The following is a 17,483-nucleotide window of genomic DNA, read 5'->3' as shown; positions in this document are numbered from 1 at the left end:
ATGTTCTTATTGTTAGGATAACTTGAGGTAATCACCATAAAATACTTGCCAAAATAGCCTGCATGGAGGAAATAGTCAATAAATATGACTGAAGTTTGATCTGCATGGATACAGGGCTTATAGCCCTACAGAACAGACCTGGCTTAGAAGAATCCTCAAATCCAGAAATAGGTTACTGCATGAAATGTTTTAGACCAAAAAGAAAAGAAAAGAAATAGCACTTAAAACAATTGTTGTTGAGAGGATTTATGTTTGAAAAGATGAAAGAAAAAAATATTTTTAACAACAGTATCTCACTTTATTAGACATATTTTTTATATTAACTCATTTTTATTGGTAACTATATTTACTGACTCTAGCCGCACTATTTAGGCTTGTAATGTCTTAACTCTCTAACCAAATTTGACCTCCTTGAGAAAGGGAAATTTTATTCCAAATAGAACCTTGGTCATTGCCCTGTAAATATTTTAAAATACCCAGGAACACTGAAACAATTGTAAATATGTATATAAATGCCTACTTACCCACTGTATGTAGTGTGTGTGTGTGTCGACACAGAGAGTCATATTCTAGATACACATAGAGTAAGAAATATAACTGCATACAATGAAATGGTTTGTGAAGTGAGCAACTGACTATCAGAAAACGCAAATTTGCCATCCTGATTATGATATAGTTAATTACAGATAGAAGCTGGGGAGGTCACTTAGCCCATTTAAGCCTTGGTGTCTCCAGGCAGACATGTACTAGTGAAGCTTTCAGCAGTATATACACGCTCTCTCTGTCTACTGTCCAGTGTAGAAACCACTGACTGTGTGTAGCCCTTGAGCGCTTAAGATGCAGCCAGTGTGACTAAGGAACTGAACTTATAAATTTTATTTGATGTAAACTGTTTTTTTATCTAAATAAGGACATATGCCAAGTGGCTACCTTACAGTCTAGCTATAAAATCTATAAAATCTAGGTGGATGGGACAATAACACAGAAAAAGTTTAAGTTGAATTTCCCCAATCTGGGTGCTGTAAAGACTCTTACATTCTTTTTGAAGTAATGTTACCTTCTGATAATGCGTTAAATTTTAAACCTCTTTTCCTTTATTTCTCCCAACAGATCTTGAAAACTTTAAGCCAAGAACAAGAAGCACTGTGTCTGTCCGCCAAGGTCAGGGGATGGTACTGCTGTGCGGCCCACCAGCCCATTCTGGAGGTAACTGAGTGCACCAAAATGTGCACACTTCACTGGTTGCTATTTTGCTTGCTGATCGTTCTCCCATGAGCATCAGCTTGGGGGACAGTGTCATTTGTAGAGATTCCCAAAGTCCCTCTGTGTGGAGGAAGCATCGTTGGCAGTACCTCCCAAAATTAGGATAAGAAAATATCAGATTGTGCAAATGATCTATCCTGCTGCTGTCTACCTGGCACAAGGGGAAAGACACCTGAGTCAATCAAAATCAGAATCCTATTGCTTGTTAAAACCACGTAGGTAAATTGCCAGCACTGCTGCCAACTTGGTTGTATTAAAGGACAGCCTTGCTTCATTTCATCTCACTGTGGGTCTGTGAAGGGATCAGACCCAGGACCGAAGTCCGTTCACCACAGAACCAGGGTGATGTTTTGAGCACACATAGTGACTAGATTAGGAATGCATTTGTTTGCAGGTCCCTGAAAACAAAGCTAACACTGGCTTCCATGGACTTACGTTTGTGCTATCCTCACACACACAAGACTTCCAAAGTTATATAGTGTAAAGTTAGCACTACTTCTTAGGCGTATCTACCAGGACTCAAGCCCTTTCTCTGATTCTTCTCTGAAGTTTATAATGGACTGGGGGGAGTTGGGAATGGGGCGTGAAGCAGGGGGCGGGGCATGGCTAAGGCACCAAGTTTGCAATGCTCCAAGGTAAAAATGAGAAGAGGCTGGGACAATTGTCAGGTGTCTCTCCATTGTAAATTGACTTTGTATTATAGAAGGTTTGCTTTGCCCAAGGACTTGTATGTATATTGCATTGATCACCCCAGTGGCAAAAGGGAAAACTCAAGTATTTTATACAGATGCGGGATGGCCCTAAAAGAAGTCATAATTTTGAATAAGGGAGAATATGGAGAAATGCTGTGTAGGCAACTTGCAGTGTCTACTAAAAGGACTAATGATGACTGAAAGGGGAATCTGACTGCTTAATAGTTAGTGATATTTATTAGGATTCCATGACAGTTTGTGTTGACAAGACTGATAAACTCCATTTGTGGTCTTCCTGGGTAAAGTTTGATATCTGCCCTCCTTGTTATTACCTTAATTTTCCATTTGGCATTACTCATGACTGAAAAAGAAAATATTTTAAACTGAGAATTTGAAAACATTATTTTATTTTTGTCCTCTCTTCAAAAGTTTCAATTTTTCCTTCACGCCTAATGCCCCAGCTAACATTTTTAGCAGCAAATAACAATTATTTAATAGCAAAACAGCTGCAACGCTTGCATTTCAGGCCTGAAGAATACAAAAGCAGGTGGAAGAGGCAGGCACCCCTCCAAGTCTCGATGGAGGGTATAGAATTGTTAGGGTTTCTGGTTTTCAGAAACCAGCAGAGAATCCAGATTAGATTTCAGGAGTTTGTGTTCTGAAGAAATGGGTTTATTCTTTAGGACTTCCTTTTCTCTCCAAGTTAGTATGAGAACCATTAAATGTGGAGTCCAGGCCATGAGTTCTGGTCCTGGATCTGTTTCAGATCATTATTAGATATTGGACTACTATGTTCAAATTATCTATGCAACACTCATTAATCTCTAAATGAAGAGATTAAAATAAATCTCTCGGATCCTTTTTAGTTCTATCACTACATAATAATAGCTAAATAAAGACTAAATATGTCTATAAGCTATATTTGCATTGCTGGAATCCTGTCCTTTATATGAGGAAAACAGTTAACTGGACATATATTTAAAGTGATGTTCATTCACACTAAGAGGTCTCTTAGTACAAAATCTGATCAAAATAAGAATGGAAGATTTTGCTAATTTCTTCTGCAGGCTACCTTCACAGTGTTAAGCTTTCACAACATGGCAGCAACTCTGAAAATTAATCGAGTAGCATATTGAGAAAAAAAAAATACCTCACTACCTCCTGGTATACTGATATCTTTAGGAAAGGCAAAACACACGAAGTGCTGCTGTGCTTCTCCGCAATGAGGCACCTGAATACTCTCCCCTTCCCACTGAGAAATATATTAAAAATTTCTGTAGACATTCATTGAAATTTGCTTGTCTCTGCTGGCAGCAGTCAGCAGCTCTGAAATCCAGTTTCTTGAGCTGTGCTGACATTCCTGACAGTCTTGATGGCAAAAGACAAGGAAATAAATATTCTCATTATGGGCTGTATTAGAAACTGTGAGCTCAGTAATACTGTGGGCAAAGCGGGCAAGGCAAGGGAATTTGCGAGACAACAACCAAGTGGGTCTTGAAGGTTATATGAGACCATCGCAGACATCCATCAGTTTGGGGCAGTGGGATCAACGATTATCTGATGAAATCGCCCCAATTACTCAAAACCCCCCAATGCAAACTGTCCAGCAGTGATTCTCTCATTGCTTTTCTAGGCTATGATTACCTTAAAGCTGGCAGCATCACCAAGAGCCGCTGGCCATACTGAGCGGCCCAGCATATGGTATCCCAGTTTCTATTGTAACAGATCATGCAGAGGAAAGGAAATGAGTCAGCCTTTTATTATATCAGTGGGATACTGGGTAATGGCATGAAATCCATTGTAAAGGATGCTGTATGTCCTATTTCAAAAGCTGTGCAGTGTCAGACCTTCTTAGGGTACCACAGAAATGAACAGCAATTAATCTACTTTGAAAAGCTTTTCAGTCAGCAGGTATTTCCAATGCTCTACCAATCACCATTCATAGCATCTTTGACATCTCTTGGTTAATAGGTACAAATTCAGATGTGATGTCATTGCATAGACAGTACTATTAAATCTTAACCTGAACACCAAAAAAATAGAAATTGCTGTGGATGATGAGGTTGTCTGTGATGCTTCTTCACATTAGAAATAGAGTTTTAGGAGATTCAAAATTTTCACCTTGCTTTCCATCAACTCCCAGATCATTTGACAGCAGGAATTCATGATCTTTAACCAACTGCTCATTAAATAGGAACAGAAGTGAGGTGCTTTGAGATTCTTCCTCCTAGCATACTAGGAATTACCAGATTATTCACGGGTGAAATCCCCATGAACTGTTCACCAAGGGAGGTTTTTGTTTCCACCTTCCTTTTATATGTCACCAAGATCCTCACTCCTCAAAATGTGGTCCATGGGCCAGAAGTATCTTCCTTACCTGGAAGTTTGTTAAAAAGGCAGTGTTGGGACCCACACAGGGCCTGTTGTCTCCAAAGTCACATTTTAACAAAATCTCCAGGTGATTTACATGCACATTAAAGTTTGAGAATCCCTGAGCTATATGTGTGATTCCCCTACACTCCTCTCTTATGTCCAGGGATGTGCAGGAAGCGGAAGCATCACCAGGGCAGCATAGGAGAGCCACAGGTGACCAGCCTTTTCCCATGGATATTCTGATTCCATAAACCTGGGGCAGGGTCCCTCAGAACCATTGTTCCAGTGGACTCTGAGGCAGCACCAGATTGAAGATCCACCCACTTTGATCCCTTTTCTGCAAAACTAGCCAAGGTTCACCCTGCTGAGGTGGAATACTTTGATTTTCACATCAAACCCAAGCAGAAGGGCAGAACATCTCTTCTATCAAGTTCATATTTAAAAGAATTTAGAATAAAATATAATCACCTCAGGCTTTCCTCCAGTTTTGTCCTTGTTGTTAAGAGAAATGAACAACTAAGAAAGGACTGGCTTTTTCTTGAGTATTCACATGAGAAAGCAGCATTTTACACGTGGACAGCTCTTACTACATTATTGTTAGAGAAAGTATGCCTTCCTAGAGCATAAAAAAAGAGAAGCACGTGATTCTGAGATTATTTTCACTGTTACGAGTTTTAGATAAACTAGCTATTAATATAATTGTCATCTTTGAATGCTTTTATACAGGATGCATCCCCATTGAACTTAGATCTCATTCACACAGACTCAGGGACCTTATAATAGTGTCTGTAGAGTTCCCTAGGGGGTTTATAATCTTTAGTTTGCATTGCATTATCTTTGGATCCACATGGTAATCCTATAAGGAGTAAAGACATGTGTTTTATAGAAAAGAAAATCAAAGCAAAGAGATTAAGTGAGGTCACACATTAATCAATGGCAGGTTCAGGAGTTGCCTTTCCCTAGAATGTGCAACCCCCTTTTTTATTTATTTATTTATTTATTTTTACAGTCAGGAGACAACTGTACAAATAGTTATTGGATGCTGCATGCATTAATTCTTTGAGTTCCATCCCAGATCAATGCAGTCTGAATTTTTTGAGAGGGACTCCTCTGGCATCATTAATAGTTTTGTTTTGTTTTTTTTTTATTTGTCTTCACTGGGTCCTAGTTGTGGCACATGGGATCTTCAGTCTTTCATCTTTGTTGCAGCTTGAGGGTTCTTTTAGTTGGAGCATATGGAATCTTTAGTTGCAGCGTGCAAACTCTTAATTGTGGCATGCGGGATGTTTAATTGTAGCATGTGGGATCCAGTTCCCTGACCAGGGATTGAACCCGAGCCCCCTGCATTGGGAATGCAGAGTCTTAACCACTGCACCACCAGGGAAGTCTCACATTCATAGTTTTAATAGCACTCCAGATGATTCTAATGTGCAGCCTGAGTGGAAAATGTGTGTCTCTGCCCTAAAAAATCAAATAGCTCTTGTCCCAGCAAGACCTTTCTATTTGCAAATGTCTCCAGGGTCTCAGAAATTTGCTTGAATCTAGGTATATCTTGAATATTATAGCCTGAAAAAAATCAATGCCTTTCTACCGCATGGTTATTCCAGCTGGATGTTTTGTCTTTGCTGTAGGACAAGGGTGAAGCATGAAACTAGGACACCCACATTCTAATCCTAACACTGCTGTTAACTTACTTGAGCCAATTATGTAACTGCTCTGAACCCTCTTGTTTTTCTGTCTCCCCACCCGTACTTGAGTTCCAGCATCAAGATGTCACCTTCAGAATCCAGCTCACCCAGTTTCTTAATTAGTCCAAACTATGCTGACAGGTCACTGGGCCAGGACTAATCTTAATCTGCTGAAATGAGCCTACTTTATGCCCAGAATAATCTTTAAGACATCTACATTCTAGTCAAGAATGTATAATGGATAAGGCTGCCGCTGCTGCTAAGTCACTTCAATCGTGTCCGACTGTGTGCGACCCCATAGATGGCAGCCCACCAGGCTCCGCCGTCCCTGGGATTCTCCAGGCAAGAACACTGGAGTGGGTTGCCATTTCCTTCTCCAATGCATGAAAGTGAAAAGTGAAAGTGAAGTCTCTCAGTCGTGTCCGACCCTCAGCGACCCCATGGACTGCAGCCCTCCAGGCTCCTCCGTCCATGGGATTTTCCAGGCAAGAGTACTGGAGTGGGGTGCCATTGCCTTCTCCGAATGGATAAGGCAGGCAGTGCCTAGTTCCCTTGTCCATGTCTTACTCCCCACCCCTGCCCTAGCCTGGCTCCCATGCTTACCAATTTTATGTAACTTCAGATATTCTGGTGCATCTGTATTAGCTCCAAATGACAACCCATTCCATTGCAATCCAGACAGTTTAGCTCTTGCTTTAATGTGTCAGCCAACGGTACATGGAGATTCCATTTTTACCCTGCTGCAAACCTCAAACCGTAACACACTATTTTTGATACTGTGATCTGGTAGTATAATTGCCAAGCCCACTCATCATATCAGACCTTCTTGGATACTGACATGTTATTGGCTAGGTTCTAATTTTCTCTCTGTGTTGTTTGGACAATTAGCCACCTTCCTTAGGAAGCAGTCCCTCCACTACCAGCTTATTCCTCTACTTTCTCTCACTGAGATTTCAGACTCTCTCCTACACCACATCTTGGTTCCCAGAAGAACTCACAAATCCTTACACAATATTATGCCAACCAAATGGAATGTATCTTTGCCCTTTCAGTTCAGTTCAGTTGCTCAGTTGTGTCTGACTCTTTGCGACCCCATGGACTGCAGCACTCCAGGCTTCCCTGTCCATCACCAGCTCCTGGAGCCTGCTCAAACTCATGTCCTTCTAGTCGGTGATGCCATCCAACTATCTCATCTTCTGCCATCCCCTTCTCCTCCTGCCTTCAATCTTTCCTAGCATCAGGGTCTTTTCTAATGAGTCTGTTCACATCAGGTAACCAATTTGCCCTTTAAACCTCTCCAATGTGTTTTAAGGATAAAAAGATATAGATGTGGTACCAGTTTGCACAATTCAAAATGCAGACATTCTTGATTTTATTAATTAGGCTTGGTTTGATTTTTTTCATTTGCATAAGCTTGAAATTAAGGTTAACTCAGAAATGTTGCTTGTCTTTGAAAACATGATTCTTGATTTATATTCATGTAGCAACTTTTAAGTAGGCAAATATTTTTCAGATATCTCTTCCAAGAGATTCATCTGGAATATGCATCTATTATTAACATAAGCTCATCATGCTCTGGCATTGTGGCTTTATTAAAATGCTGATTTAGCCATTCTCCTAACATCTGAAAATTGCTCTTAAAAATGCAGCATGACAGTTGAGGTACAGTCTACCAATCATCTCTTCTCAGGCCAAGCCCTCTGTAATTCTTTGCATTGTACATTAGTGTGCACAGTATGTATCTGGGGTTCATTCATTTCCTTAGAAGAAGCAAAGCATTAAGTGGGCCTCAGAGGAGCTAAGGTTTTTAAAAGATATCTGAGAATTTTTTAAATAAACTAGGAAACATAGTCTTCAGCTTATTTTATATGGCAATTTGAAAAAATGTAAAGTTTGAAATTTTTAAATGGCTATGAGATTAACAGTCACTCAATTGTCATGAAAAACCATAAAAAGAATCTCATTCTATGCATTGTAACCATCTCCTTTTCTGGTTTTAGTGGGGACATGGATGGATGCACATATCAGGACAAAGGGTTGGCGCTGCATTTCAGGCGTCTTGGGGTGTGTGTGTGGATTGAGAGAAGGTGCCCAAAAGTAGGCTCAGTTTTTAAGGTGTTTAAGTAATAAATGATAAATTATATTCTTAGGACCTTGAGTATTTATTGTTTGTTCACCACTGAGGTAGCTGACCTTTGATGTCCATTTCATGTCATCTGAAAAGTGACTTACTTGAGACGTGCCTTATCTCCTGCAAGTAAATTTTAGAACCACAGCTGCTCAGCAAGTTAAGACTGACCTTGCTGGAGACCAGTAATTCTGAAGCAATTCTGTCACGAAGGCAATATGCAGCTTTCTGACATCTGGACCTGGAACCCTGGGAAATAATCTTTAAAATGCTGATTGGGACAGCATTGAAATAATACTGCTATTCTAGCCTTCAAGAATATTATGTATCAAACTCAGTGAAACCAACTTTTATGATTTTATTTCTATGTAATATGCATTCCAAATTCCACTTCTAAGCCCAAAGTATTATATATTCATTTGAGTAGATATCTACTGAAATTCACTGAGGAAAGGTTAATATTTAGTTAGTGATAGGTTAATCAGCACCATAGTACTAGGGTTTTTTTTTTTAATCTTGTATTGAATATTCTTAAGGCAATCTTGTTAGATGCTCCTTGACTCTACCATGTTTCTTTGAAAAATACAAACCTGGATTCTTTAATCTGAAACTTAATGAGCTGATTCCTCCCTTTTTTTTCTCTTCCCACTTTGTCAATCAGAGGAGGTTACGGCACCCGGCTGATTTAATCAGCATAGAGAAATGTGAAACAGTTTGGAAGATGAGGTTTTTCTCCTTTCATTAAACCTCCTTTGTTTCACCAGTTGAGAAGAAAAAAGCCTCCTGGATCAGGGACTACTTGTTATAAACTTGTCTGACCTAAGCAGACTGGTGAAGTGTTTCGTGTTTGGAAGCAGAGGCCACTAGGATTATTTGTCCTTACCACAACAGATGCAGGCTCCATTTCTCTCAGCCATGAGATAATGTAGCTCAACTGCCAGGGGCGGGGTTTGGGGTGGTGAGGAAGGGAAATAAGGAGTTAGTGTTTAATGGGGACACTGTTTCAGTTTAGGAAGGTGAAAAATTGGAGAGATGGATGATGGTAAAGTGTTGCACAACAATATGATAGTACTTACTATACAGTTAAATATGTTTAAAATAATATATGTGAATTTTACCATAATGTTTTTAAATGTTAAAAAAAAAAAGAAGGAATCAATAAGGAAAGCAAAAGGGAGAAATTAGGCCCCACATTTTTAGAGGAATGGTAAGCTTCTCCTTCAGTAGATGTGACAAGAAGAGTTGAGATGAACATTTCTGATCTTGATTATTTCCAAAATCAGTTAAGCATATTCTCTGACGCTACTGACGTACTTTGTGCCTTTCAACTTTCCTATCCATTCTTTAAAACAACTTGAATGTTTCATGACTATACTTTTGGATGCCGAATATCAATAACTGCGTACTTTTGGAGTACAGAAAATGAGTTGTATCAGTAGAAGCATTCCCTGATCCTAAAATAATTCTGAGTGCCCCAGTTTCTTAAACTAACCTGTAATAGAGAATTGCTGGTCTGTTTTCAAAGAAGATCACCCCAGGCATGGTAGTTGTACACTTTGTACTTTGACTCTCCTTTCAGTTCTAGTAAGAGACATATTTAAACTGTCTTTGCACCCATAGCAAGTCCCAGGCCATACACCTAGAAATAGACTCAGCTGCTTAATAGCTGCCCAGTATTTCTGCCTGGAGAGTCCCATGGCCTGAGGAGCCTGGCGGGCTGCAGTCCATAAGATCACAAACGGCTGGATATGGGTGAGCACCTGAGGACACACACTTAATAACAATTAGTTGAATTTCTTTGGTAGCCTAGAGAAGATCATTTAGTTCTTAAAAAAAAAAGCAAAACTAAATCTCACGATTTTTTTCTTTTTCTTCTTTGCTTTTATCCATACATTTCCATGTTCTTTATTTAGCCAAAATCAAAGATTTTATAGTTCATTACTGATGACCCTAATTACCCAGCTTCTCTCCTGATATAATAGTTACTCTGTACTTAATTTCATGATAGGCTGTATAGTTGTAGATAGATTTAACTTCAAGTTGAGAATGTCTCTATTTTCTTTTCAGACATTAAAAAAAAAAATCAAAGTGATTATCTCCAGGTTTGATCCTTAGAACTGGAGAACCATTCATCTGTCAGAGTGAGGGTCAAACACATTAGCACCAAAAGAAAATGGCATTTGGAAAGTGAGATTTGATCCATAAAAGCTGACTGTGATCATTCAACAAAGCTCACCTGCATGCAGAGTTCCCTTTCAGAAGAATCCTGTCCCAAAAAGCAGTGAAGGATGATACTGTGTGGAAACCTAGGTGCTAGGTGGGCTGTGAAGAGTCTGCAGATGTGAAAAGCACATTATATGCCCAGTAGAGTGCTACCAGCCAGAGCAGAACAAATGATCAACACTGATCCTCCAACAACATGAACCTGCCTGATCATTTCATAAATAATCCAGTGGACAATCACCGAAGGATATATGGCAAGCATTCTTGTTTTAATGCCTGTTAGAAATATGAGTCTTGTCTTTTCAGCTGAAGAAAGAAACGAGCAGCTCTTTCCATACATTTTCAGAAATGAATCGGTGTTTTGTCAGGTCAGTGCATCACGATTTTACATTGAATTAAGCAGGATAATGGTGCAGTACATAGAATGAGGAAATGCTGGCTGAGTCCTGGAAATTTGGAAATAGAGTCTGGTTGGGAGATCAGAAATGAAAGTCTCAAGCAGAATATTTACCATTGCCAAGGATCCTGATCCTATGAATATGATAGTACAATCATGAAGTTGGCCATTTTTCTGATATACTTTTTTTATCTCATTTGGTTTAGTTTTTAGACATTTAGAAAAGAAATACCTGGAGTTGGTCAAATCAAAGACCAGGCAACACTATACATGTACACAAGTGAAGCTCACTTCTACTGACAAAAGAATAGATGGTAGCATTTTGTCTAAAGGTAGGATTATAGCTTCTGATTTAGAAGAAAATGACTTAATGAAGTGGCTGTTTATTTATCAAGGTCAAACTGTAAAGACAAAAAGCTTCTTTAACCCATCATGCTTATGTGAGTTAGCTATAGTCGCTAATAATTTTGGTATTTGAAACATAGAGAATAAATACAAAATTTCGAATGAAGTAGTAATCCTTTTACAGAAGGACCAACCCTGCCTACATTGTGAACTAAAAGAAATGTCACAAATTTAATGCAGAAGCAGGTTGGGAGACTGTTGATGATATTTTAGGTGGGTCCTGGCTGCTGATGAAGCAGTGGGCAGCCACGTTGTACGGAGCAAGAATGCTCGTTCCCGTTTCTTACTTCAATACATCCTGTTTTTCTCACATCAGCTGGTTGCAAGCTAACATATTATCACCATCCTCACCATCAAAATTAACCCCTGGAAAGGAGTTGTGTTATAACAACACTCTGCAGGAATTCATAAATCCATATGGCAGCACAGCTGGAAAGATAGCTGCAGTTGATAATGTAGTGATTCAAAAATATCCAAAGCATCTCTACTTTGCAAAGTCATTTAGAATTTGTACACTTTCTCCTTCCCTCAGACTGACACACACACTAGGGAACACCTGGGAAATGCCAGAATGCTTCAGTTTTATAGGTGCTTGAAGCCCCAGTTTTTACCATTTCATGCAAACCCAGATTTGCCTTTGGAAAGAATAAATAGGATTTTCAAAATAAATAGTAGCCGATTTAAGTACCCTATATTTCTTCCATTTATGGTTCCTGATTACTGCAAAATGAGGCCAGATTGAGACATCTCTGAAATAAAAACCTAGGTATAACAAAACATCTCTACACCTTGTCTAGGTTTTGCTACCTTCTCAGTTTGTTCACTGTATTGCAAGCTAGCATTCCTTATCAGTGTACAAGTCCAGTTTACTTCAGTGAAGTTATTGTGATCAACAAAATTTATGATTGGGTCCCATTGCAGTACATAAATCAGGATATTGAGGTTGACGAGAATAGATTTTTTATTTTAAGTGAAAGCATCAAACTTTGGCAGAACTTCTCAGATGCCAGCAGTTATGGCAGATACAGAAGTGAGCAAAAGCAGAGTGGTTCCTCTTATCATGGAATCTACAGGTCTGCTGGGGCATGAGTGGGTGATCAGATAATCACCCGGGGACGTGAACTCTCGGTAATGAGGTGGGAGAAGAACAGAGCTCAGTGACCTGATCCTGTAGAACAGAAGGACATGTTGTAGTCTGGGAGAAGGCTTCCCTGAAGACTTAGCTCTAGACTTAAGACGTAGATTAGATTTTTAAGGATGAGAGAGGACAAGGAAAGAAGGACTAGTAGATTAGACAGGACAACAGTGCATAGGTCTTGTGTAGGGAGATTGCCTGGCCATGAGAGATAACTCAGTGTGGCGGGACCTCCAGAGCAGCAGGAAGAGTGGGACGGGTCTCAGTCTGGGATACAAGCAGACGCTAGAGTCAGATGTGGTAGTAGAGATTTTGGTGTTTTTCCAAAGAGAAGTTAGAAATTGCCAAAGATTTTTTTTTAAGTAGTATTGTGAAACAGGTTATAAGTTAAGGTGGAAAGCATTTTAAAATGGTTTCTTGGCAGGCAAGGCTGATTTATTATTACCCAGTTTTCTATGAAAAAAGAAAGAAACAAGGGTCCATATAGTCAAAGCTATGGTTTTTCCACTAGTCATGTATGGATGTGAGAATTGGACCATAAAGGAGGCTGAGCACTGAAGAGCTGATGCTTTCGAACTATGTTGCCAAGGAAAATTCTTGAGAGTCACTTGACAGCAAGGATATCAAGCCAGTCAATCTTAAAGGAAATTGACTCTAAACATTCATTGGAAGGACTGATGCGAAGAGCCAACTCATTGGAAAAGACTCTGATGGTGGGAAAGATTAAGGGCAGGAGGAGAAGGGTACGACAGAGGATGAGATGGTTGGATGGCATCACTGACTCAATGGACATCAGTTCAGTCACTCAGTCATATCTGATTCTGCGACCTCATGGACTGCAGCATGCCAAGCGTCCCTGTCTATCACCAACTCCCGGAATTAAGCCTGGCATTTAAGACCATGGGGTCTCAAAGAGTTGAATATGGCTGAGCAACTGAACAACAAAAATCAAACTAAAATCAGGGGATTACCATCAAAAATTTACTTGAAAAATTACTTATACACGTAGCACAGGTAAGTCAAATAGAGAAGTGACCATTCAATACTGTCTTAGTCCATCCAGGCTACTACAAAATACTACAGACTAGGTGGCTTATAAACAGCAGATATTTATATCCACAGTTTGGAAGACTGGAAGTCTGAGATGGTGCCAGCAAGGTGAGGTCAGGACTCTGATCTTGGTTACTTGTGCTAAGTCAGTCGTGTCAGACTTTGTGTGACCCTATGGACCATAGCCTGCTAGACTTCTCTGTCCATGGGATTCTCCAGGCAAGAATATTGGAGTGGGTTGCCATTTCCTTCTCTAGGGGATCTTCCTGATCCAGAGATGGAACCCGCCTCTCTTATGTCTCCTGCACTGGCAGACAAGTTCTTTACCCCTAACACCACCTGGGAAGCCCCTTGGTTGATTTCCCTTCTATACATTTTCGCTGTATAGAGGGAACCTGACAGTTCTGTGGGATCTCTTTTATAGAAGCAATAATCTCATTTGTGAGGGCACTGCCCACAGGACCTAATCACCCCTCAAAGACCCCACCTACTAATACCATTGCCTTTATGATTTAGGATTTCAAGATATGAATTCTGAGGGAACACAAACAGTTACACTAGAGCAGATAGTAACAACTAAAGAACGGAACTGTAACAAGGGAGACAGAAAAAACATCTTTAAAGGCCTCAAGCAATAGCCACTTTGTATTTATCAAATACACATTGAATCTGGACACCTACTGTAAATAAGGGCTTCCCTGGTGGCTAAGACAGTAAAGAATCTGCCTGCAATACGGAAGACCCAGGTTCAATCCCCAGATCAGGAAGATCCCCTGAAGAAGGGAATGACAACCCACTCCAGTACTGCTGACGGGAGAATGCCATGGACAGACCATTGAGTCGCAAATAGTTGGAAAGACTGAGCGACTAACACTTTCTTTCAATTTAAGTATGTGATGCCTGCTTCCTTGTTATAAAACATTTTTTTAAGGGAATCCAGAAGTAATGTTCTATCATACTTACCAGTATACATACACACCCACACGCATATACACAAATGACCTCCCCCACCCCAAGAATTATTAGGAAATCAGCAATTCTAGATAATTATAGGGAAAGAGACTAACATGGCATATTGGGTGTAGACATAAGGGTGATCCCAGTTTACCCAGAAGGTGAAAACTAAAGCAATAGAAAGTTCTATCTGAGTTCTTCAGAATTTTATTTAATCAGTGATAGCCAGATACCACTGTAGGGATGGAAAAGTAGTTTTCAAATTGCCTAAAACTTAACTTCTGAGATAGGAATTATGGATCCACCTCCCCCCACCCTTGGTCAGTTTGAAAGAATAAAGAAATACACACGTTTTTAGTTAGTGAACCTCAGACATGGATAGAATTACAACCAATGTTAATAAATAAAGTTTAAAAAAATAAAAAAACTCCAGCACAGTGACTTAAAAAAATATTCAGTGATAAAAGAGGGGAGGGGTTGAAGGGGAGGTGTCAACTATTGCCTGAGGATGCAAAACAAAACAAACACTAAAAATACAGGTGAAAGAGACGCCTTAAGGAAATACAATAACATTAAGAGATGCTTCTCTTGTGCTTTCAGTCAAGTACAAGAAAACAAAGATTCTCTGAAGCAATGGTCGTGTAAAAAGAACTGACTCTGATACAAACCATAGTTTAAAAGGAGCTAACAAAAGTTAGAGATGAAAGAATTAAAATCTGCAAGGCAGACTGAGCAATAAGCCAAATAAACATTGTAGAAAACTAAATCAGTGATAAGCATGACTAACTAAAATTTGTTCTTTTTTTTGAAGCCTGCTGGGTTATAGTCCATAGAGTCCCAGAGTCGGACTCAACTGAGTGACTGAGCACTTACTTAAAGGAAAGTATAATGATCAGGAAGCTTTGTAAACATAGCAGTTAGGGAATAAAGGTCTAATTTTATATAATCAATATAATTGATAAAGATGTTTGATCATTATATATATATATATATATATATATAAACTATTTTATTTTATGTCACGGCACACTTAGCATTTCATATTGTACTTTTTCTACTTTGACAGGGAGACAGAAGTTATTATGGTGATCTTTATTTTAATAATTAAAGTAAATAGAGATCTCAGTAGGTATAAAAACAAAATGTATACCTTTCAAACTGCTAGAGCAAGTTCAGTCAAAGAAACTATTCAATTAAAACGAAGCCCAAAAAGGAAAAATGAGAAAAACAGCATAAATAAAAAATACACAAAAAGATGACAGATAAGAGTAACAGAAACTTGTAACAGTAATAGTAACTTGTAACAGAAAATATAGAGGTATAATTTCTGTGTTTAATGAGAACATACAATTGAATTAAAAATCTGTTTGATCTAGTCAAAATATGATGGCATCATTTCAAATAAAATATCTATTATCCTTATAAAGTAAGCTTTATTAAAAACAAAAAAGAGGGTAGAATTATCAGTTTAGGACCAAAGTATTACTTACATGCTGCTGCTACTGCTGCTAAGTTGCTTCAGTGGTGTCTGACTCTGTATGACCCCATAGACAGCAGCCCACCAGGCTCTGCCATCCCTGGGATTCTTCAGGCAAGAATACTGGAGTGGGTTGCCATTGCCTTCTCCAATGCTTGAAAGTGAAAAGTGAAAGTGAAGTCGTTCTGTCGCGTCCGACTCTGTGCAACCCCACGGACTGTAGCCCACCAGGCTCCTCCGTCCATTGGATTCTCCAGGCAAGAGTACTGGAGTGGGTTACCATTTCCTTCTCCATATTTACATGCAAAACTATTTAATTGGCAAAGGATACTTTTTTATTATTGAATACACAAATCTCAGTGAAGATATTCCAATTATATTAAATATCATAAAACATAAAGTCAAAATTTATAATAGTAAACAATTGAAAATACAAGGAGAAATTACTGAAGCACATTTGTTATGTAACTTGACAGTCTAAGTAAATAGAAATAATAATATAACAACTTTGAATAATGTAATAATAAAATATATATCTGTACATTATTTTCTAGTGCCCATGTAATACTTATTTCGATTTACTATATATTAAGAAAAGAAAACCTTCAACATGTTAAAATTGTACAGATCAGGCCTTATTTTCTGCTGTAATGTAGTTAAACCAGAGATTAGCTATAGATTAGTTTTATATTAATACAATGACAGTTGTATTTAGTGATCTCTGAGGTTGCTTCCAGCTCAAATTTTAGATGATGCTCCCTTGTTAACTAATTCTTTCTCTGTTTAAGTATTTTTGTTCCAGCCTTTGGGGGAAGAAGATGTTCGCATTGTTTGGAGGTGTTTCTACAATATGTGGATATGTGGGTCTCTTGTTGTTGTTTAATTGCTAATTCATGTCTGACTCTTTGCCACCCCCTGGTCTGTAGCCTGCCAGGCTCCTCTGTCCATGGAATTTTCCAGGCAAGAATACTGGAGTGGATTGCCTTTCCCTTTTCCAGGGGATCTTCCCATCCCAGGGGTTGAACTTGCATACCCTGCAGTGGCAGATGGATTCTTTACTGCTGAGCCACTTGGGAAGCCTTCCTGCAACCCATATAACTACTTTATTGCTGATTTTCCTTTTGAAAATCACTCTGGTTCTTCAAGTTAAAATAACTGTCCTTGCTACCCTGCCTTGAGAGATGGTTATTACTAAAAATGTCTGGGTTGGCAGTAATCTGCTTTGTTTCTGCCTGGAGCTGTTTTGAGTCTCCAACGGCAGACCTTCAGTGTGTTACTGGGGCAAGTGTGCAGTGATGTGCATTAGATCTGCACTGAGCAATGCTCAGATGATTTGACTTTCTGCAGGGAATGAAAAAAATATACATATAAACACCCCTATTCCCAAGTGGCACTGTAACCTAGTTAGGAGAATTGCTTGCAGGGGACTGCATTATGCTAAGAGGACTAGTTCATTTTCAGGTTAGAAAACTTTAAATTCAAGTTGACATGGCTTCTCTTTTCATTTCCATACTCATCTCAGCTGGGGAAATGCAGCGTTTGTCACTAAAAATCAACCAGTGAAATACTGCGGAGGTGGGGGTGTGGGGCGAGTGTAGGGGAGTCAGTGGTCCAAAGCCTGAGAGTGGCTGTGATCTGAAATATGTTGTGTTTTATTTTGTAGCAGACACCATACCAAATGTGCATTCCACTCGTAGA

The 17,483-nt window shown here is 39.2% G+C and overlaps 1 protein-coding gene across 3 annotated transcripts in view; it reads left to right on the top strand.

Moving 5' to 3' along the window:
• Positions 1–17,483, top strand: part of CNTN4 (contactin 4) — a 1,026,926-nt gene that overhangs the window by 757,890 nt on the left and 251,553 nt on the right. For all 3 annotated transcript variants that reach the window (XM_061396381.1, XM_061396379.1, XM_061396380.1), the window contains one exon: positions 1,111–1,206. In XM_061396381.1, the coding sequence (XP_061252365.1) occupies positions 1,111–1,206 (96 nt within the window). The remainder of the gene's footprint in view (positions 1–1,110; positions 1,207–17,483) is intronic.

The sequence above is a fragment of the Bos javanicus genome, chromosome 22 (assembly GCF_032452875.1).
Source record: "Bos javanicus breed banteng chromosome 22, ARS-OSU_banteng_1.0, whole genome shotgun sequence".
NCBI lineage: Eukaryota > Metazoa > Chordata > Mammalia > Artiodactyla > Bovidae > Bos > Bos javanicus.
The sequence above is the reverse complement of the archived record's forward strand: the minus strand, read 5'-3'. Positions and strand labels throughout refer to the sequence as shown.